The 21,741-nt window shown below is 38.1% G+C and overlaps 1 protein-coding gene and 1 long non-coding RNA gene across 2 annotated transcripts in view; one reads left to right on the top strand and one right to left on the bottom strand.

The window, feature by feature from the left end:
• Wtap (WT1 associated protein) overlaps window positions 1-17,184 on the top strand; it is a 29,324-nt gene extending 12,140 nt beyond the window's left edge. The window contains exons 4-8 of the mRNA XM_074071144.1: window positions 1,891-1,949; window positions 3,143-3,270; window positions 8,404-8,582; window positions 14,621-14,775; window positions 15,915-17,184. Coding sequence (XP_073927245.1) covers window positions 1,891-1,949; window positions 3,143-3,270; window positions 8,404-8,582; window positions 14,621-14,775; window positions 15,915-16,483 — 1,090 coding nt within the window. The 3' untranslated portion in view covers window positions 16,484-17,184. The remainder of the gene's footprint in view (window positions 1-1,890; window positions 1,950-3,142; window positions 3,271-8,403; window positions 8,583-14,620; window positions 14,776-15,914) is intronic.
• Window positions 5,878-10,942, bottom strand: LOC141422597 (uncharacterized). Its single transcript, XR_012447276.1, has 2 exons — window positions 8,749-10,942; window positions 5,878-8,493 (listed from the first exon to the last, which is right to left on the bottom strand). It is a non-coding gene; the product is annotated as an uncharacterized lncRNA (long non-coding RNA).
• Window positions 17,185-21,741: the final 4,557 nt, after the last annotated feature.

Raw genomic sequence — 21,741 nt, 5'->3', positions numbered from 1 at the left:
GACAGCTTGTGATCCCCCTGCCTCAGCCTCCCCACTGCTGGGATTATAGGAGAATACCACCATGCTCATCTTTGTGTGTGTGTGTGTGTGTGTGTGTGTGTGTGTGTGTGGTGTTTGTGGTGCTAGAGTTTGAACTCAGGGCCTCATGCTTGCTAGGCAGGCATTTTATCACTTGAACCAGGACTTCTTTTTTGCTTTTCCCATAGGGTCTTGTGTTTTTGTCCTGGAGCTGGCCTTAGACAGCTGTTCCTGTTTATTTGAGATGGTTCACACTACCTTTTTGCCCAGGCTGGCCTAGAACCTCGATTGTCCCAGTCCCCATTTCCTGAGTATCTGTGATTACAAGCATGAGTCACACATGCCCTGCCCATATATTTTATTATTTTTTTTGGTGATACTGGGGTTCAAACTCATAGCCTCACACTTGCTAAGCAAATGCTTCTCCACTTAGAGTCATGCCTAGCCTCCTACCCAGCTTTTTTGAGATGGGTTCTCTGATTGTTGCCCAGGCTGACTTTCAAACTCTTAGGCTAAAGCAGTCCTCTTTCCTCTGCCTCCCAAGTAGTTGGGATTACAGGTGCACACCACAGCACCAGGCTTGCAGTCTTTCTTGATTGAACTATAGGAGGAAAAAAATCAGTAATCTTAATAACAAGCATAGTAGAATATTTTACATTAAGTAATCTCTCGGATATCTAAATCTTGTACGGTTTATACCTTTGAGGTCAATTAAAGGTCTTTCTTAGGGGATTTTCACTTAAGACTTTTAGGTGAGGTATTCTTTTCCTCTTGAACTCCCTTGGTGATTTAAAATCAAGTACTTGTTTATTTAGTCTTTTTTTTTTTTTTTCTATCCTCTTGGTAAGATTTTCTTGCTTGGGATTTTATATTTTCCTATTTCTCTAAAATAGTTCTTACACAACCTCCACAAAAGATCTTTACTGATTCTCAAACATTTGATGAATTCCTGTATGTGTCCTAAGTTGTAGGAGTCATAATGATAAGCATAGCTTTGACTGGACAGTAGTTTTTATATTGAAGGTAGATTAGTTCCCCCCATTATATTGTAATATTAATAATTCTTATAGCATATCTGATTGAAGATTATAAAATAGCTTTGTGAAATTAATTTGAATTAGTTATAACTAGGACAGCAACCAGAAAACATAGCTCTTAAATGACCAGATAGCAATCATTCAGGGAAGGCTATTTTCCATTAGGAATTGCTTAAACATAAGACTGGGGAAATTTTTATGGTTTATCTGCAGTAATTCCCCAAGGCAAATAATGAATAATGACCTGTTTGTGTATTTTAAGCGTAGAGAAATATAAGCTGTCCTTATATCTGCATCTGACATTTATGCAGGTTCCTACCAATTAGATACAGTTTTACAAATAGTCTTGACAAATATTATCTCTTCTCCCTTTTTTAACCAAAAATAAATTTATTACTTTACAAAGAAGTAGAAGTTTGAAGGTTTCCAACATGAAAAAAATGACAGATGTTTAAAGAGATGATTCAGTCACTACACATTGTATACATGTATCATATCATACTATATCCAATAAATATGTGTACAGTTGTGTGCCATTTAACTTGAAAAAAATTAATACTGCTTTGAGAAAAACACATGGAATTAGGCACATATTTTCCAGGCAACACTGTCAAAGGTAGTGTAGGGTTTTTATTCAGCTTTTGTAATCTAGGCATCGTGTTAAGCCTAGATTGTCATTTTCCTGTGAGATTTAGGAAAATGAATCTACCTCTAAATTAAAAATCGTCTAGCAGAATTCTCAGTTGTAATGTTTTAGATTTATGGATATGATTTTCTCATATTTAATAAAACCAGTTTTAATGTAAGTACTAACATGCATTTGTCTTTATTCTAGATGGAAACAATATGAAGCATATGTCCAGGCTTTGGAGGGAAAGTACACAGATCTTAACTGTAAGTTCATTTGAGTGGTAGCTTCCTAAAGATTGTAGGAATAGTCTCCTATTACATTGTTGTAATAAACATAAAATAATTGGTTTATTGGAGCAAATGTAATTTTAAGTCAATCATTTTCTTATAAGAACTATATCCAGGCACTGTTAGGAATTGGAGAATATAATCACATGTGACATTTGATCCCTTTTGATCAAAGGAATCTAGGAATTCCGAGTCATTGAGGAAGACGATGGGCAGTGGTCATACAATGGCATGACTGGCAAAATGAAGTGCAGGACTCTTAGCAGCGTGTATTAGGTGACTTACAGCTGCCTGACACTTCTTGATTTGTTTTTAACTCATTCTGTATGGGAGTTTGAATTGGAGTATGAGTTAATAGTCAAGAAAAGAGTTACAAATTTATGAACACTTAAATTGTAACATTAGGATATAGATACAGATTTTTTTTCAACATTTGCTAACGATATTGAGGAAGTTCATAATTTTAAACCATTCTAGTTTGTCACTTTTCATTAGACTATAGAAGCCAATATAGTTTGCCAATTCCAGAAAGCTTAATATCCTAAAATTTTGATTACTACAGAACAATATTATTCACAAAGATCATGAATCTTATAAAGTTTCAGGTGCTATTTGTCCATGCAGTTAATGGCATTTTTATATTGAATGGGTTAGAAAGTTCAATTGGGATTTTTGTGAATACTCTAAAGAAATGTAGCTAATGCCACTTCCTGTGTTCTGGTGGGAACACATTAGACTTTAACAACATAATTCAGTCTAGTGTTAGGTAGTTGTAGAACACTATAACACAGTTGCCTCCAGAAAGAGCTGTCATGATCAGGAACAAATGTCCTTGTCATTACTGGGTGCTGGTGGCTCACGCCTGTGCTGTGATCCTAAGTACTCAGAAGGCAGAGATCAGGAAGATCCTGGTTTGAAGCCAGCCCAAACATAGTTTTCAAGACCCTGTCTCAGAAAAATCAATCACAAAAAAAGGGCTGGTAGAGTGGTAAGAGTCCCTGCCTAGAAAAGCCCCAATACCACTTAGAAAAAAATTAAAACAATAGGATGAAAAACTAATGGCTTGATGAATTCTGTTTTTGTTTTTGACAAAGATAGTTAGAACTTTCTTTTGATTAGATCAGTTTGATCTTGAAGTAATGTTTTGGATTATTTTTCTTTTAATTCAGCAAATGATGTAACTGGCTTAAGGGAGTCGGAAGAAAAACTAAAGCAACAGCAGCAAGAGTCTGCACGCAGGGAGAATATCCTTGTAATGCGACTAGCAACCAAGGAACAAGAGATGCAAGAGTGTACGGTAAGTATTTTAGACTGTTGACCGCTGTGACGAGGAATTGGATTGAATATAAATCACTACCATTAATACTTAATGGTACTGGAAAGTATAAATGCATATTTTGTTACAATATATATGCTTAGAGTTGTAAATATGCTGAATGTATAATTTTTGTAGGTAACATCTCATCTTTAGATTTTAAATTTTCTTTGGTGGCCAAGAAAGCATTCCCTGAAATTTCAGTGCTTTGTGAAAATTGGTGTATCAATCCAAATATTTTTTCAGATAGCTGATATCTGAGGGTTCAATAATGAATGAAAAGCAGTACAGATTGCTTAACATAGTTTATCTTTTATTCCTCTCAGTCTTTGCATGGGACTATTTATCTTAGTGTGAGCAACTTCTACATTGCTTTCTTTTAGAATTCTTATTTGTACTATTTGCCATGTCTACATAGATCTGAAGTCTAATGACATGTTTGATTGTCTGTCTTTGGTAATTTAGACTCAGTCTTATGCTGTCTTTGATAGACCTAACCATTCCTTTCTTTTTAAAGCTTGTGTGTATGTATTTATCTATATATAAATTTTATAGGTCTATCCTTGTTTGAAGTTTTAAAATCTGAGTATTTCAACTGTTTGTTTACTCTCCATTCATTTGATCCCTACTTAGTAAAATATTCTAATGTGTAAGGCATTTTGATTGTTGAAGACAGTAAAAACAAATGTACATATAGAATGTTCTTTTTATTATTATTATTTTATTTCACTAGTAGAATGTTCTTAAGGGCTCACAGTCCTTTCACTTCCTTTTCAGAGTCTGTCTGTATTTCCACAAAAGTCCCTATTCTTTTTCACTTCACTTTCACAAAATGACTTTTTACCTTTTCCTTTGCTAAAGAAAAAGAGTACCCTTTATTTTGTTTGGTTTTTTTTTTTCCTTTTGGTGATAGTGGGGTGAACTAAGGGCTTTGCACTTGCTGGTCAGGTGTTCTACCACTTGAGCCACTCTACTAACCCATTTTCTTTACTGGGTCATCACTTTTTCTCCTTTTGTTTCTACGTTTACTTCAGTCATCACTAGCACTGATATGATACTTAATTTTTCCTCTGTAGTCATGGACGACTACCTTAGTAAATTTCCCTTTCACTCAAAGAATGAATCTTACCTTCAGTATGCTAACAACTGTCGGGAGTGTGAATGGATAGTGCAGTGTCTTCTGTCACTAAAGTGTCTTGAATCCTTTCTTCCTTATTCCTACTCTTGACATCATAGCTCAGGTACTTTTTACCAATTGCCTAGACAATATGTCCTATTGACTCATGTCAGAATCTCCAGATGTTCTGTACATAGTGGCAGTTTAAATGAGTGTCATGCCTGGTCAGAGCCTTTAGTGGGTGATTTCCTATCATATCACTCTTTTGGTCTTTTCAACCTGGATTTAAAGATTATTTCAGGTAGAATCCAACCTTTTCTAGTTGGATTTTATATCTAGTTCTTTTTTATATCCTTCCTCTGCAAAGTGTGGCCAGTTGTTCTTTCAGTTACATTAAAGGGTGAAGTTTTCCAGACCAGAGCCACAGGAGCAAAAACACAAGGAAAGGGCAAGATTATATATGGGAAGTAAAGTCACTGTTTTAGATAAGGATGAAAAGAGGATGAGGGCCTGGGTTCATAGATACTACTCTAGGTGTGAGGGAGCCACTGGAGAATTTTTAAGAAGGAAATTTATTTGGTTGGTCAGGAGGTATCTTAGGTGTATGATTCTGGCTTGAATATGGACGATAGACTTCAAAAGAAAAGGACTTGCAACAAGAAAACCAGTTGGGAAGCTCTTAAAAAAAGAGGAAAAGAGTTCAAGTGAGGTAAAGCCATTGGTGGCCAGAAAGTGGATAGATCTTTTGTTGGTACAACAAATAGGACTTGGTCAATTGTTGGAGAAGTAATGAGGAAACTTAGGGATGGCTGTCAGGTTTGCCTTGTGTGACCATGAGCAATGATGCTACTAGCATAGAACCTATAAAGGAGACCAAATTTAAGAAGAACAGGGTATATATAATGTTAGGAAAACTGAGAAAATGCAATCCCTTCCTCCCTCTAAAGGCAAAGAAAGTGAGTATTAGTGTCAGCAGCAAAAGTAAGTTTCAGTAACGTAAGAATGTTAAATTACTGGGTTTGGCGGTTAGGAGGCTGTGGGTCACTTTAGTGGAACCTGTTTCAGTTGAGGCTGAAGCAAGATTTGAATGATTTGAGGAGGTGATACATCATTTAGAGACATAGCTAACATTTCTTTCCTGAGGTAGTTTTTTAATTTAATACTTGTGTTACTAGGTGATGTACCACATTGATAGGATTTAGGATGAGACACTTTGGAAAATGTACAAGCTGTAGAGGAACTATTAAATGAGAGTTCAGACATACAGAATTTAAGAAGCAGAAAGAATGGGAGTAAGATACCAGAGAAGGCAGATAGATGGAGGGATTGACCTTGAACAAGAGCTCTCCTTCCATACCCTCGTGAGAATGGAGGAAAAGTGGTAAGGATTGTATTAGATACCTACCTTTTCCAAAGGGGCTGGCACTTTTACTCTCAGTGTTTCAAATTAAGATAAACATAGAACAAATTAATATGGTGTTAGGAATCTTTTTTTATTCTGTATATATAGATCTTCTGTTGGTCTGACATGCTGTTAAGTAATTGTTTCTTTTTTGTCTACATGCAGTCTTTGCCAAGTCTACCCATTCCATTTATTTAGCAAGTTTTGAATGTAAGGTAGCCAAAGAAATAATGATTGTTCTTGGAGGGTTTTTGGAAGGGAGGCAGTGGTGAGGATGTAACTGAGGGTCTGGGCATGCCCCTGAGCTATGTATATTCCAGCCCTCTGTTCTTAGACTTTTATAATACTTGGTTAACTCTGTTTATCAATCAAAATCGATTGTTTTTGTTTTCCTAGTTCTTATGTAGTCATTTGCCAATCAAAAATAGCTTAGGAGTAAAACTGTGTTTTTTTGGCAACTCTGGAGCTGGAACTCAGGGCCTTACACTTGCTAGGCAGGGCAGTCTTTATTGTTTGAGCCACTCTGCCAACCCTTTGTGTGATGGGTTTTTTCAAGATAGAGTCTCCCAAGCTATTTGCCTGGGACTGGCGTTGAACCACAATTCTCCTGATCTCTGCCTCTTGAGTAGCTAGGATTACAGGCTAAAACTTTTTTTTTTTTTTGTCAGTACTGGGGTTTGAACTTAGCCCTCACACCTGCAAGGCAGGCGCTCTAACACTTCACACTCCACCAGCCTGACTTTTAAGACACTTTATTCAGTGCTTTTTTCTCTAACAAAGGAATTTTATTCTAGTCATATTTGTGTCTCTTCATGACAAAAAGTATTGACTGTAGGGATTTTGCAAAGCCAAGTCTGACTCTGTTGTGGAGACTGTTGTAATTAATGAGATGAGCACATGATAAACACTATTAAAGTTGCTTTATGCCAGCTGCCAGTGACTCACGCCTTTAATCCCAGCTACTCAGAAGGCAGAGATCAGGAGGATTATGGTTCAAAGCCAGCCTGGGTAGATAGTTCGTGAGATCCTCTCGAAAAATCCCATCATAAAACAGAGCTGGTGGAGTGCCTTAAGTGGTAGATCACCTGCCTAGCAAGTGTGAGGCCCTGAGTTCAAGCTTGTGCCACTCCCCACTGCACCCCAACCCCCATGAACCCCCCCTCAAAAAAAGATACACTTTATTCTTCCTGTATTAAATTACCTTAGAAGCTTGTGGGTTTTTTGGTTTAAAATGAATAGCTTAAAAATATATCTAAGTTAAATATTATTTCTGTTTCCACTTAGTATTGTGTCTTGTACTAAATTTATGGTAGGCAGTTTTAACTTTCCTTCTGTTTAAGTCTGAGTGTGGAGCAGGATCTTGAACCACTTCTACTTTGGATATGAAGAAATTGATGAATCTAATGTTACTAACTGTATTTCATATTCTTGAAATACATTTGTAGTGTGCTACTAAGTGGTACAACTGAAGATGAAATTTTAAGGTTTCAGTGTAAGTTGGGTTGTGATATGGTGGTAGAAGCTCTAGACTGGGAGTCAGGAGGCCTGAGAGCTACAACTCTAATCACAGCAATGTGAATTAGGTCAGTTACCTTTTAGCTTTACAATTCTGTGATTAACATTACACAAAAAGGGGGGGGAGCATACTTTTTTTGGCTTAAGGTGCCATAGAATTTTGCTTCTATGAAAATGTAATGCCAGTATCATATATTTTTAAATTTAGAAGTACAAACTTTTCTATATCTGGCATATTTTAGGGAAATTTTATGTAGGATAATTTCTACAGGCAAAAATAAACTAAGATCCCACTGAGTATAATTAATATTTTAAACTTTGCTTTTATCTAGTGTATGTCAGCATGTTTAGTAAGTAGATTTTTTTTTTTTAAATAAAACTGTTTTGGTTGCAAAGTGAGATGTAACCTCTTTATTTCGAAGTCCCAGATATGAAGGTGCATTCAGATTTCCACAAATCCTACGTGGATAACCTTAAATTTGGTGTTCGCTTTGTTTTGAGACAGAGTCTTGGCTATGTAGCCCAGGCCGGCCTCGCGCTTCAATCCTCCTGCCTCTGCCTCCTGAATGCTGGGATTACAGGCATGTGCTGCCATACTTGGCAACAGTTGGTTTTTTAATTTGTGCCTTTTCTTTATCTTTTTTCACTGCTGGGATCAAACCCAGGGCCTTGTACATGTTAGACAAACACTCTACAACTACTGAGCCACATCTGCAGCCCTTATTTTTCCTCCCCTTTTGGGTCTCACTGACCTCAAACATGGAATTCTCATGCCTCCACCTACTGAATACTGGGATTGCTTGCATGCACCGCCACACTCAGCTTTGATTTGTACTTTTTTAGAGTACATCTTTGGGGTGTGTGTGTGTGTGTGTGTGTGTGCTCCAGCACAACCTATGGGTTTGTTCACATTTGCTATACTGTGGAGTAATTCCCCAAGCTCCTGGAGAGAATTTTAAGATTCAAGGGGATAAGAGCTTAATAAATGAGCAGGTGAATCAAAATAACGAAAGGGAGTTTCCCCCATCTTCTTATGTGCACTCTTTGGTTTGGTAGTAATTGTTTCTTTTGCTTTGCGCAGACTCAAATCCAGTACCTCAAGCAAGTCCAGCAGCCGAGTGTTGCCCAACTGAGATCAACAATGGTAGATCCAGCGATCAACTTGTTTTTCCTAAAAATGAAAGGTGAACTGGAACAGACTAAAGACAAACTGGAACAAGCCCAAAATGAACTGAGTGCCTGGAAGTTTACGCCTGATAGGTAAACAAATCATACTCCCCAGTCAAGACTTCCCTGACAGTCCCACTACGAGAAAGCTGTGGTGGGACAGCCAAGTACTCGTTTCCACACCAAGACTCAGACTTTTTGAGCCAAAAAAGCCACATTCTTACACTGTCCAGCTTGTAATGGTTAATGTAAAACTTACCAGATGAACCTTGTGTTTCAGCTTTTTTTCTCTTCCCCTTCCCCTTGCTTCAAAGGCCTGATGCCGTCGGACTATTCCGAAGAAGAGGCCACCTCCGAAAAATTCCCCTTCTAGAACATGTAGACACTTGAGAAATGTTTCTGTTTGAAGAAAATAGAGGGAGAAACAGAAGTCTTAAGTCTGTGGCACATTGTGTCTTCAGACAGTTTGGAGGATTGAAAACCTAGAGATTTTTAAATCATGAATTGAACATGTAAAATTCCAGTAAAATGTAAACATGGAATTGCATCGCTCTTAACCTTGAGCATAGTGACTTAGAGACACTGTATACCAGTTTTGCCAATAAGACTGTGGACTTCATGATTGTTAATGAACTACTGGGTCAAAAGGTGAATTTGCCTTTAAAGAATTTACTTGATAAGAACCAACTTAATAGTCATCAGACAAATAGTAGATGTCAGTACAAGTAGTGCATCTATTTAACCAGTTAGCTTAGGGCTCTGTATTATTGGATGGAGCCTTCAATCAATGTGGTTTAAATCAATGGTTTGTTCTTTGAATGGTTTTGAAAACTGTAGATATTCTTAACTGAGGAATGTACAAACATAAAGGTGTGGTATCAAATTTCAGGTTTAAACTGTTGGAAGCATTATAAACATTCATTTCACAACTAGATTGTATAAGGATATTGGCTGTGATGAGACTCACTGCATTATTTTTTTCAGTAGTGAACTTTTATGAAACTCATCCCACCCAACAGGCACATGTTAAAGCAGCATTGTTGGTGTTAGTGGGGGAATGTGTTCCTTCATTGTATTTGAGCCCTTTGTATTACACTCTTGATATTAAATTAAATGTGCCTTCAAGTAGTTGGTTTTTTTTTTTTTGTTTTTTTTTTTTTAAGTTTAAGGAATATTCTCATTTTGTTGTACTCTTAACATTTTAATTTGGAGGGGCTGTGGAGAGCAGATTCATTTTGGAAGAATTGTTCTGTGCATTTCAAAGTGAAGGAAAAGGCTGTCCAAAAAAAAGACTTTACTCCAGCTGGTATCATAAAAGACAAGGAGACTTGCCACTGTTACTTTCTGACACTTTGTCCCAGGATACTGCAGTAGAAATTACTGTGGGACAGTCTCACAAGTTCCCGGCAGAAGAATGGGGGAAGTAATGTGCTGGAACTATGGGCTGGCCTAAGTGAGACATTTTGTGAATTGAAAAAAAGGTATAGTGATCATTTGATCATTTAGATAAATGAGGCATTATTTTCTACATGCTTCCATCCAAACCTGGAGGTGAATTTTTTCGTCAGATCATTCTATAAGTCACCAATTTGAATTTTCGCTTGGTGATAATGGAGTCTGAGATGAGTGGAAGATAAATGTTCCAGCTTGTCCCAACGTTTAAGTGCAGTTTTAACAAGGGTGACTTAAGTTCTCTCTTAATCATTCAAATCAATTGTAAGTATCTTGTATGTTTGTGCTCTAGGGAACTGATTGTGGGGCAGAGGGTGGGTTGACTAAGTAATCTGTGTGACTTTTCAGGAAGAAATCTGCTTCTAAAATTCTCACTGTTTGTGGGGTTTGGAGGGTAAGTATAACCAAATTTGTTTGAAATTAGCTTGTTGTGCCCAAGTTAAACCTTTCATATTTATCCTGTGTATTTTAATATCACAGTAGAAATAGCTGACATATAGTTTTAGTAGGTCAAGAAGTAATTCATTAAGTATATTATTAACATATACTCAAATTTAGCCAGAATCTTTTTTCGCCACATAGGTGATAGTCATTTTGAGGTCTGTGGGCATTTTTTCTTGTTGTTAAACTTTTTTCTTAATAAGATATGTGCTCGTGTATAAAACTGAAACATTGGAGAAAGGAGGACATGAGAAGTGTCACGCCTGGATGTGACATTAGCCTGTCATATTTGGCTCTCTAGGAGCAGTAACTGCTATTAGTTTTTTGGGTGTCATCAAGATAATTTTTCATGCATATATATTTGTACGCATATATATATAGGTTTTAAGCAAGTGTGATCATACCACATGTACAGATGACTTGCAGCTTTTTTTCCCCTCCATTTTATTTCTTGGGCCTTTTTTCTTTTTAGTACATCTAGGTTACTACATTTTTGATGGTTGCATAGTATCTCCTTTATATTAATGAATCATACATTACTTTAAACACCTACAAATGGATTTCTGTTACCTAACTCAGGCGATAGGCCTGAGTATATTGGGTACTATAAGTACATTATTAATTTGAAACAAGCAGTGCTCAGTCAATATCAATCCATAGTAGTCAAATAGAATGGGCGTGTGTACGTGTGTGCGCGCACGTGCGTGTGGGCGTGTGTATTTGTGCGTGTACGTGTGTGGTATATTTTTCCCCCTTTGCTATTTCTGTTTAAATTTTGAGGAAGAAAGATTCCCTAGCTGGCATGATGGCACATGCCTATATTCTCAGCACTCATGAGGCCAAGGCAGGAGAACCAGCGTTCAAGGCCAGTTAGGGCTACATATATAGATTCTGCTTCAAAAACAAAAAAGCAGTAAGAAAGTGAGAGATTCCCTGAGTTATCTTGTCCACTTTAAAATAAATCATTCATTTGACAGTGCAAATGTATTCAAAGGGGTGTGTTTTCAGTATTTTGCAGTTTCTCAGTTCACATTTAATCACTTAGGTAATTGTGTGTACTGCACTCCAAAATAATGTGATTCCTTGATTATTAAAAGCAATGTTTGGCCGGGCACTGGTGGCTCACGCCTGTAATACTAGCTATTCAGGAGGCAGAGATCAGGAGAGTTGCAGTTTGAAGCCAGTCCAGGCAAACAGTTTGTGAGACCCTATCTTGAAAAAAATCCTTCACAAAAAAGAGCTGGTGGAATGGCTCAAGGTGTAGTCACTGAGATCAAACCCCTAGTACCACAAAAAAAGCAATGTTTGATGTGCATTCTTTTCTTCATAAATCTTTAAGTCCCATTATATTTACTTCATGTGTTACTTTGTTTTAGGAATGGGGTGTGTGTAATTAAAAATTATTTCAAAAACACTCAAATGAAAGTAGGAATCCTCAGGCTGGGGTGTGGCTGAAGTGGTAGAGCTGATGTAGGCCCTGAGCTCAAGACCAGTACTGCTCCCCCCTCCCAAGAAAAAAACCCTCGATTTTCATATTTTTTCAAATATTTACGTGTAATTAAATTCTCTTCTTTTAAAAAACTTCATTTATTTATTTATTAGTGGTATGCTAGGCAAGTAATCGTCCTGAGCTACATCAATACCCCCACATACCCTCTTTTTCTTGGGGGGAGGTGCTGGGTATTGAATGCAGGACTTCATACGTGCTAAGCACACACTACACCAGTGAGTATACGCCCTGCCCACTCATCTTTTTTTTTTTTTTTTTTTGGCTATGTGATGACCATAACATAATTTTTTTGAGGGGAGGGGGGTACTGGGGTTTGGACTTTGGGGGCCTCACACTTTTGTTAGTCAGGTTCTCTACCATTTGAGGCATTTTGCCAGCACCATAACAAAAATTCCTTATGGTATAGTTAATGACATAAATTTATAGTGTTTAAAAAAAAAAACAGTTTTAAGATGGTTTTGTCATTAGCTCTTTTAGTTTAATTTTAGAGGTAATAAAGTCATCTTCAAACAGGCATTATAAAATGATATGAAATTTCTTTTTTGGACAGGGTCTTGCTATGTAGCCCAGGCAGCCTTGAACCCTATTCTGTTGCCTTAGCCTTCTGAGGGCTGGTATAACAGGCACATGTCACTGAAAATGTGAATTTTTTTTGCAGAGTTCTTTCTTATTTATTTTATTACCATATTATTGTTGTTCTTGAGGTACATTGTGACATTTACAAAGGTTCTTACAATATATCATAGTTGACTTTACCCCTCCATCATTCTCCTTTATTTCCCATTCCCAATGTAAATTTTTAAATGAAACTTTTTTGCTGTAGGATTTTTGATGCTTTTTATATGAGGTTAAGTCAGGTCACAAATTGATGTACTTTACAATTGTCTATTAAATTCATATAAAAGAGTTTTCAGGTTAATTGGAAAACACAGATGCTGTAAGTTTGCAAAAAGCAAAATCGTTGGAGCTAGGTCACTAAATGAAAAGAACTCTGTTTTTGAAAATATTGTCTACATCTTATTTCTTCATTGTTTGATTTCTAAACTGGTGTTTAGTGGATGCAAAGTCTAAAGGTGCTGATGGCAAATGGGGGAAATCTGGAGCTACAGGAGCAGAGAAAAGTTGGCATTTAAAGAATAAAACATTTTGGTCCAGGTTTGAAGTTAGCCTGGGCCAAATACCCAACACAGAACAGGGCTGGTGGATTCGCTTAAGTGGTAGATACCTGCCTAGAGAGTCTGAGACCCTGAGTTCAAAACCCAGTACCAACAAACAAAAACAACTAAACTTCTTTCACCCTTGGGCTGCTTTGAATAGTAGTAACCCAGGTTTACTGTTGCACAGATTTTTGTAAGGAAACAATTACAAACATTGTTAAATTATATCAGGTTAGAACACAGGGTGTAGAGCAAAAGAACTTTGTAACACTACTTGAAAGGATGAGAATTAGCTGCATAGTGCCCCCATTTAAAGTACTAAGGCTTTCTAGGATCCAGATGTATTCTGAGGTAATTGCCAGGCACGTGCAAGTCCCATTAGAGGAAAAAAGAACTAGAATAACAAATTGTTTTTAACCAATACAGCCATTCTGGACTTAACCTAATGACAAGCATGTCAAACTATCCCTTATCCAAATTAGTATCATATACTTAAGTCAGAGCCCTTCAAATGTGATTCTAATTTCTACCATTGTTGCTTAAGCTAAAGAAAAGCAGTAATGTTTTCTTGAGAAACTGTTATTTGGACACTTGGTCTTTAATAAAATCAATAAAATATTTCAATATTAGAAAACTTACACCCCAGTCTGGCAGCACAAAGGTATATGTCTCATATAAAGAAGTTAAAAGAAGAATTAATTAGTAGAATAGTAGAAAGACTTGTTTTTTTGAGTGTTGAGGATCAAACCCTGACTCTTGATAGCACATGATAGGCAAGCATATGATCACTGAGGACCCTCTGTACGGTCTCAAGGCTTTAAAAAAATAAATACTGAAAGTGCCTCACTTATTAATGGGTTAGATATATTAAGAAGTGTGGAAGATACATATATACACCAGAGAATTACTTATTAAGTGGAACCCTTATATACATTTTTCTAAAAAGAATAAATGTATTCTAATTCATTTATAGGTATAGAGAGGCATATATTCATTTGCGTGCTGGTGCTCATGCCTGTAATCCTAGCTACTTGGGAGGCTGAGATCAGGTAGATTGTGGTTCAGGGCTAGTCCGGGCAAATAATTCACGAGACCCCCATCTCCAAGATAAACAGCAAAATGGACTGGAAGTGTGGCTCGAGCATCTGCTTTGCAAGCATGAAGCCCTGAGTTCACCCACAAAATAAAGTAGTATACATTTGTGATTGTATGTTTTAAAGAACTTTTCTGTTTGGTAAAGCTCAGTATCTTGTGCTGGTATATCCAAGGTGTGTGTTAACTAGTCTGTTTGTATTGCAAGTGATAATTTGGGAGGAAAATAGGTTAGTGATGTAATAAAAACAAAAGGTGGTCATATGGCCCTTGTTGTTTAGGCTTTACTTTGCGGTACTGGCAAAATACTGAAATGAAGATGGATGTGTTCCAGGAAAGAAGATAATTATAGGATGGCATCTTCTGTGACATAGCTATGTTCTGTACATGTTGTATCTATTGCTGTAATACTTGTAAGCAAAAAGAGTTATAGAGAGTTTAGTCTTCATTTTGTGATGGTTGACTCCTTTCCTTTACAGCCAAACAGGCAAAAAGTTAATGGCGAAGTGTCGAATGCTTATCCAGGAGAACCAAGAGCTTGGAAGGCAGCTGTCCCAGGGCCGTATTGCACAGCTTGAAGCAGAGCTGGCTTTACAGAAGAAATACAGTGAGGAGCTTAAAAGCAGTCAGGATGGTAAGGTTTTGATGCCTTTGCACTGGCTTAATAAAAACCTGTCAGGCATGAATGTTATAGGCTAGATTCTGTACGTGCTATTCTCAGCTGATGGTTATATGAAATTGTCAATGAAACGGTTTTTGTTGAGTCAGTAAAGCCTATCCTACTCTCCTAATTGCTTATTGTGCATTTTGTCAGTTTTTGTTTTTAGGATAAGGATATTTAAAATTTTAGTAATTGCTTAAGAGAAGGTATACCTTTATTTCTCTTAAGTATAAATCTTGGAAACATTTAGCCATTTTCAGTAGCCTGAAGATAATATAATTAGGTGTCCTTGCTAAGGTCCAGATTAGTAAGTGAGATTTAATATTTAAAATTTGCTAAGACAAAACCGAATTTTGCCTTCCATCCTTTTTTGTGTAAGTGTAGCTGCCTCTGCTGTTTCTCCTATTTGTGAAGATTAATTGTAGGTAAGGAACATAGCCAAACTGAAAAATTTAAACCATCAGTATATCTGAAGGTTAATTGCAAAGAAAACCAGTACCCTAAGTATTATCTTTAAAGCTACCTTTTCAAAGTGATAGTTACTAGCTCTTATTACTTGCACATATGTATAGTAGGAGAATTTTATGTAGCGGTGAGAATGTTTTATCAAAGGCTCTTTAGAAACTTAATGGGCTTGTGTATCTTAACAATCTCTGAGAATCAGGTGATTTTGTTCTTGTAGAACAGTCTTTGATTATAGTATAAGCCTCTTTGGAGAGTTAAGAGTGAGAGCCACACTGTCCTGAGTGTTGAACCTGCTGTGGAGACTGGCTAAGAGGGTGAAGTGTAAGGGGGGCTTAGCCAGGGTAGGACCACAGGTAAGGGTGGACAAAAGTTTGCATGCTGTCATCAGTTGTATATGGCAGGATAGTTTGAATCAATTTTAGCTTGGTTGCTGTAGTATATTATTTGAGGCATCTGACTACTCCCCGAACAAACTCTTTCCTGAATGGCAATTTAAAAATTCTAAGTAAAACTTAAAAAATACACTGTTACAGTTTTAGAATTGTATTTGTTCACTTATCAGGTGTTTATTGACTGTCTGACTTTGTGGCAGGCACTTAAATATATTAAAAGAAATATTAAAGTAGGTTTGACTTTCCTTTGCACAGAACTGAATGACTTCATCATTCAACTTGACGAAGAAGTAGAGGGTATGCAGAGTACCATTCTAGTTCTTCAGCAACAACTGAAGGAAACACGGCAGCAGTTGGCTCAGTACCAACAGCAGCAGTCTCAAGCTCCAGCCCCAAGTACTAGCAGGACTACATCTTCTGAACCTGTAGAACAGGCAGAGGCCACAAGTAAAGACTGCAGTCGTCTGGCAAACGGACCAAGTAATGGAAGCTCCTCCCGTCAGAGGACGTCTGGGTCTGGATTTCACAGGGAGGGGAACACAACCGAGGATGATTTTCCTTCTTCTCCAGGGAATGGTAATAAGGCCTCCAACAGCTCAGAGGAGAGAACTGGCAGAGGAGGTAGTAGTTACGTAAACCAACTCAGTGCGGGGTATGAAAGTGTAGACTCTCCCACGGGCAGTGAAAATTCTCTCACACACCACTCAAATGACACAGACTCCAATCCTGACCCTCAAGAGGAGAAAGCAGTGAGTGGGAAAGGTAACCGAACTGTGGGTTCCCGCCACGTTCAGAATGGCTTGGACTCAAGTGTAAATGTATAGGGTTCAGTTTTGTAATATTTTTCCAACAAATTTTATACAGTGTCTTTAATTTGGGAGAGGATACTGTCCAGAAAATTAATGCATACTTTTGTCACAATTTGCCTTTTCGTGGGTGTGTGTTTTTGTTTTGTTTGGTTCTTTTTTTTTTTTTTTTTTCCCTTCCCCAACCCCCTGCTTCAATACCTCTGCCACTTTGAAAATTGTAACAGTTAATTACTTTGAATGTTGCTAAAAGGACATTTTGTGTAGGGTCAAGTTATTTTTATATGAGTTAATGTGAAGTTGTAAATGGGAATCTTTCCATAAAGTATAACAATGGTATCTGTATATATCTGTGTCTATCTAGAACCTGTGCTGTGTGAGGGCATTCTTATCCATGCTGTTATATACATAACACACCATTCAGACTTGTTAGAGTAGCTGTGGGTTTATGACTGCCAGGTTTGCCCAGTACAGTAGTTTTTATCACTAAAAGTTGGACTTGTTGATGGAGTCCTATAGTAGTTTCAATGTTAGATACAGTTTTTTCCACCATACATCTGTGCATTTATCTTTAGGTGACTGAATGTTTAAGAATTTGTGTGCATAGTTACTCAGTTTTTATGAACTGTTGTATCCTGTTAGTGCATATTGCTCTGTGACTCCAGTATACCTTACCTGTACTGACCAAACCTAAATAAAGATTTTTATTGTAACTCCTTCGTTAGCTTTCGATTTTGTTTTGGGTGTGTTCAGTACTTGTCATTTACTTTCATTAAATTTCTGAATTTCTACTTATCCTTAAGCATACCACAAAGGGGAGATTTAAGTCGATGTATTGATTTTGATTATGGACCTCATTTTTAATCTGCATTTTCTTTTGCAAAATGAATTTGTACCTTAACTATACTTAGATTATTTTTCTGGTTTATAAAAATTATTTTAAAAAATTGGAAATACAGAAAAATCTAAAGATAAAAGCCATTCAAGTATTTTAGGTTTTAATTGAAAAACTTTTTTGTGACCTTTATTTAGGATGTTACTGTATCTATGCAGTCAGGGATGTTTGTTTAAAACACTGGCCAATACTAATGGTTTTGACTAGCAGATCTGTGTATACTATATTGGTGAGTCTATCAGGCGTTAGAATGGAGGAGAAAAGACTGCCAAAAGTATGCTTCAGCCATGTGCTGGTGGCTAACATCTATAATCCTAGCTAATTGGGAGGCAGAGATCAAGAGGATCAAGTTTTGAGGCCAGCTCAGGCAAATAGTTCATGAGACCCCCATCTGCAAAATAACCAGAGCAAATTGTACTGGAGGCATGGCTCAAGTCATGATGCCTGCTTTGCAAGCATGAAGCCCTCCCTTAGTTCAAACTTGAGTTCCATCAAAAAACCCAGAGTTTACTTCATTTATTCCCAATGCAATTAAATATCAAGGTCTGTGGCATCAAATGTCTATAGAATCTATAGCTAGCTGTTTGCACATAGCTGAGATACAGCATGTTATTTCTGCTAAAAGCAAAGTAGTAATACAATCACAGAACCTCGGAATGAAGTGTGCCACTTAAAATTGACATACAATTTACTTGAAAATAAGTGCTGTATTTTTGCTTGTTTGGCTGATGTCTTAAATGGTATGTTAAAAATACTGCACTGTTTCATTAATCTTTTGTGCAGTCTTCTCAAGTGAATAAAAAGTCTATACAATTTAAAATAATTAAACATTTTGGTGTGCATTAAATACTCCCTTGATTTAGCAAATGCTGTGGGCTTTAGTTTTGTTAAGAGGTATGCATTCAATCATCTAATTTAATAAAAGAAATTTTGTGTTGAAGTTATATAATCACTGGTGTGCAACAGGAAACTAATTTTCAACCAGTAATGTAATTTTATAACTAAATTTAATACAGACTTATTACTGGGACTACCAGTTTTCACATATATCAGTGTAATCTGCCTTGAATAATTTAGAGAGGGTTTATGATTGCACATAGAGACAGTATTCTTTGTTTCTGGAATTGGATGCCTCGTTTGCTGGTATGACTGATGTTAAGATAAGAGGTGGCAGACCATGTCCAGATGGAAAGTGCTTTCTGGAGGTAGTGGGTTTAAATCCTGGTATCACTACTAATAATCTGTTAACATGATTTGGCAAACTACTTAATCTCTCTGATTGTTTTTTTTGTTTTGTTTTGTTTTTTACCCCCCCAAGAGAAGCATTAAGGGAGTTTATATAGGTGAAACACTTATCATAGTGCTGTCTTAGTTTGGGCTGCTATACCAAAAATACCATAGACTGCGTGGCTTCAACAACAGACTTTATTTCTCTCAGTTCTGGAGGCTGAGAAGACACATCAGTCTGATTTGCTGGCTGGTCTGGTTCCTCCTGAGGGCTCTCTTCCTGGCTTGTAGACGGCTACCTTCTTGATATGTCCTCCTTCAACAGGGTGAAGAAAGCTCATTTCTCTCATTTCTCATATCCCATTCACAAAGGTTCCACCCTTATAACCTAATTACCTCCAAAGGATTTGCCTCATACCATCACATTAGGAATGATGGCTTCAACATACGAAAGAGGACAAGAGACAGAACCTGAAAACTTCAGTCCATAGCAAGTGCCAAGTAAGTGAAGTACCAGTCCTGATGACAAACCACCTGCCCTCCCTTTGTCAAACATTTGAAATAGAAATGCTTACTGTTTGGATAGTTTGTGCTGAAAGAGAAGAGATAGCTTTAATTAAAAGGTTGGTAAGTGTTGGAGCTATCCTTCAAAGTGTTATCATTAAAGCTCCCACTATAACTTCCACTTCAAATCTGGCAGCTCAACCAACTAATTCTGAAAGCCAAAGCTCTTACAGCTATTCTGCCTTCCTTCACCTGAATAAATGAAAGAAATGTCCCTGACTTAGAGATGACAGCTTACAATGGTTGCTCTGCCAAACACCTAAGAGTTGGGGATAGTCACATGAAATGACAATGCAGTGACTGAAAAAAATGCAGATTTTAATGGTTTTAAGCATACAGCTAAAGATACACGCTAATGTATCAGGTTTAGTGAAGGACAGTCTCAAGTAATCTTCATGCTGCAGGCCCTGGTTATTCCCAGCACAGGGGAAGGAAAAAAAGGGAATTTGTCTACAAAAGGAATAAAAACATGAAGGCAGTATTGGAAGATGGATCAGTTGCTATATCTTTACATAAACTCCAGTGAATACTGTTAATGGGAAGACTAACAGAAACATGTAAGCCAGGCATGGTGGTGTGCTGTTGTAATCCCAGTACCAGGCAAGCTGAAGTGAGGCTGGAAAGATCTAGGCCAGCCTGTGCTACATAGAGCCTGTCTCAAGAACAGCCCTTCCCCCATCCCCACCCCCCTCCCCCCAAAAAAACCCATTTCTGTAAAAGAACTTGTTTTATAGAGAGCTCAAAAGTCTTGGCATCTCAGCAGTCATTCTCTTTGACAGCTTTCTTTCAGATGTGCCCATTTCTCATGTGAATGAGTATGTTCCCTGTTCGGCTGGGAATTTATCAATTCTTTTTTGTTGTTGGAGACAGGGCCTCAACTATGTGGTCCAGGCTGGCTTTGAACTCTGGATCCTTCAGCCTCCACCTCCTGAATGGTGGGATTACAGGTGAGGGCCACCATGCCAGGCATCCCATGGTGATAATGAACATTTAGAGCCCTGGACCCATTATGGGGCAGCTGTGAGGCAGTGTTGGGCTACCCTCATGAGGAGTGCACTGCTAACCTGATCCCATGGCAACAGGGATTCACTGCTCTCTCAGAGACCAAGGAAGGAATTTGCTACATGGCAGGTTGGCCAATTCTGCCTTGTGGCTAAACCCTAGTGACTAACCTATAAAACGATTCAATAATGGTCCCTTTAGAACAAATTGGCTCTATGGTGGCCCCACATAAGCACTTAAGACTACTCACCACTCCCTCTGCTCATCAGCCTGAGTAGCATTATACAGATCTAGGTGTAACTTAAGGAATTATTCTCTTCCTCTTCTTTCCTCCATTCATTATTCTTAGTCCCCATCTGGCCCATACACAGCTTTGAGCAAATACTGAGTAGCTAAATGAGAACTGCAGAAAACGTGCGGCCGTGCACCACTTAACAAAAGCAGTTACTTCTCAAGGCTTCTCCTAAGCTGGTTCTAGATAGGGCCTCCAGAAGAATATATTTCTATTCATTCTTATGCCCAGGTCACAGTATATTATTAGTATTTATTTATATTTGATATGATTTGTATAATGTGCTAGGAGCTGTTTCTAAAGCAGAACAAGGTCACTCACCATGGAAAGTTTGTATAGTCTAGTAGGAGACAAATGAAACTAGGAATTGCAACATGGGATAAAGGTAAGAAGAAAGATAAGGTAGGTATAAGGTGCTGAGAAAGCACTAAATAAGAAGACCTGAGGAATTAAAGTCTTAAGTGGAGTTTAAGAGATTTCTGGCTTGACTAACAGAAGATATACTATTCACTGAGATTTTAAAGAGGGAAGAAATAAAGGCTGGAAGAGGGTGAATATAATGAGTCTGGTTTAGATATATTAAATTTGATGTGTTTGTAGGAAATTTAGTTGGAAAGGGCCAGTCTTTTCAGGAGATAGCCAGGTTGGATAGAAGACTTTCAAAGCTGTCAGGTGGTAATCCAATCATGGAATTGACTGGTATTTCTCAGGGAGCTGGTGGGTGCCAACACTCTCTGGTTTATCTGACCCACCCACCTACATCTCTGTAACATATTAAGGTAGGTTCCCAAGACTTAATGACTTTTTCAGTCTGCTTTAAAGTTCAGGATTCTCCAGCTTGTCCCCTCCACAACCTTCTGACAACGTTCTCTTGCTTCACGATCCAGAATTCCCAACCAATTGCAGTGCTTGCCTACAAACCCCTTCCTTCCTAGCACAGGATTCTGCCTTTCCCAGTGGGCAGACCCGATGGGTAACCCTTCAGAACAGAGGGAGGCTGCAGGCAGCCCCTGCAGAGGAGCGCCGCAGGACAAACCGCCGAGCTGAGGCTGCGACGGGACCCGCACTGCACGTAGAGGTAAACACGAAGCCCGCACTGGCCCCCACCTAACTCCTGCCCCTCGCCTTTCACGGTCCAGGGCTTTCAGGACACCAGGACCCCCACTCCTCGCACTCCCTCCAGAAGAGGGAGGTGGTGCTGGCCCACGGGAGCCGAGCCCAAACCCCCGGTGGGATTCAAGTCCTGGGCTGGACGAGAAATGTCTCCCCCTTCCCCCCTCTCTTTCTTTCGTCACC

Source organism: Castor canadensis, chromosome 1 (assembly GCF_047511655.1).
Source record: "Castor canadensis chromosome 1, mCasCan1.hap1v2, whole genome shotgun sequence".
Taxonomy (NCBI): domain Eukaryota; kingdom Metazoa; phylum Chordata; class Mammalia; order Rodentia; family Castoridae; genus Castor; species Castor canadensis.
This window is presented reverse-complemented; position numbering and strand designations above follow the sequence as displayed.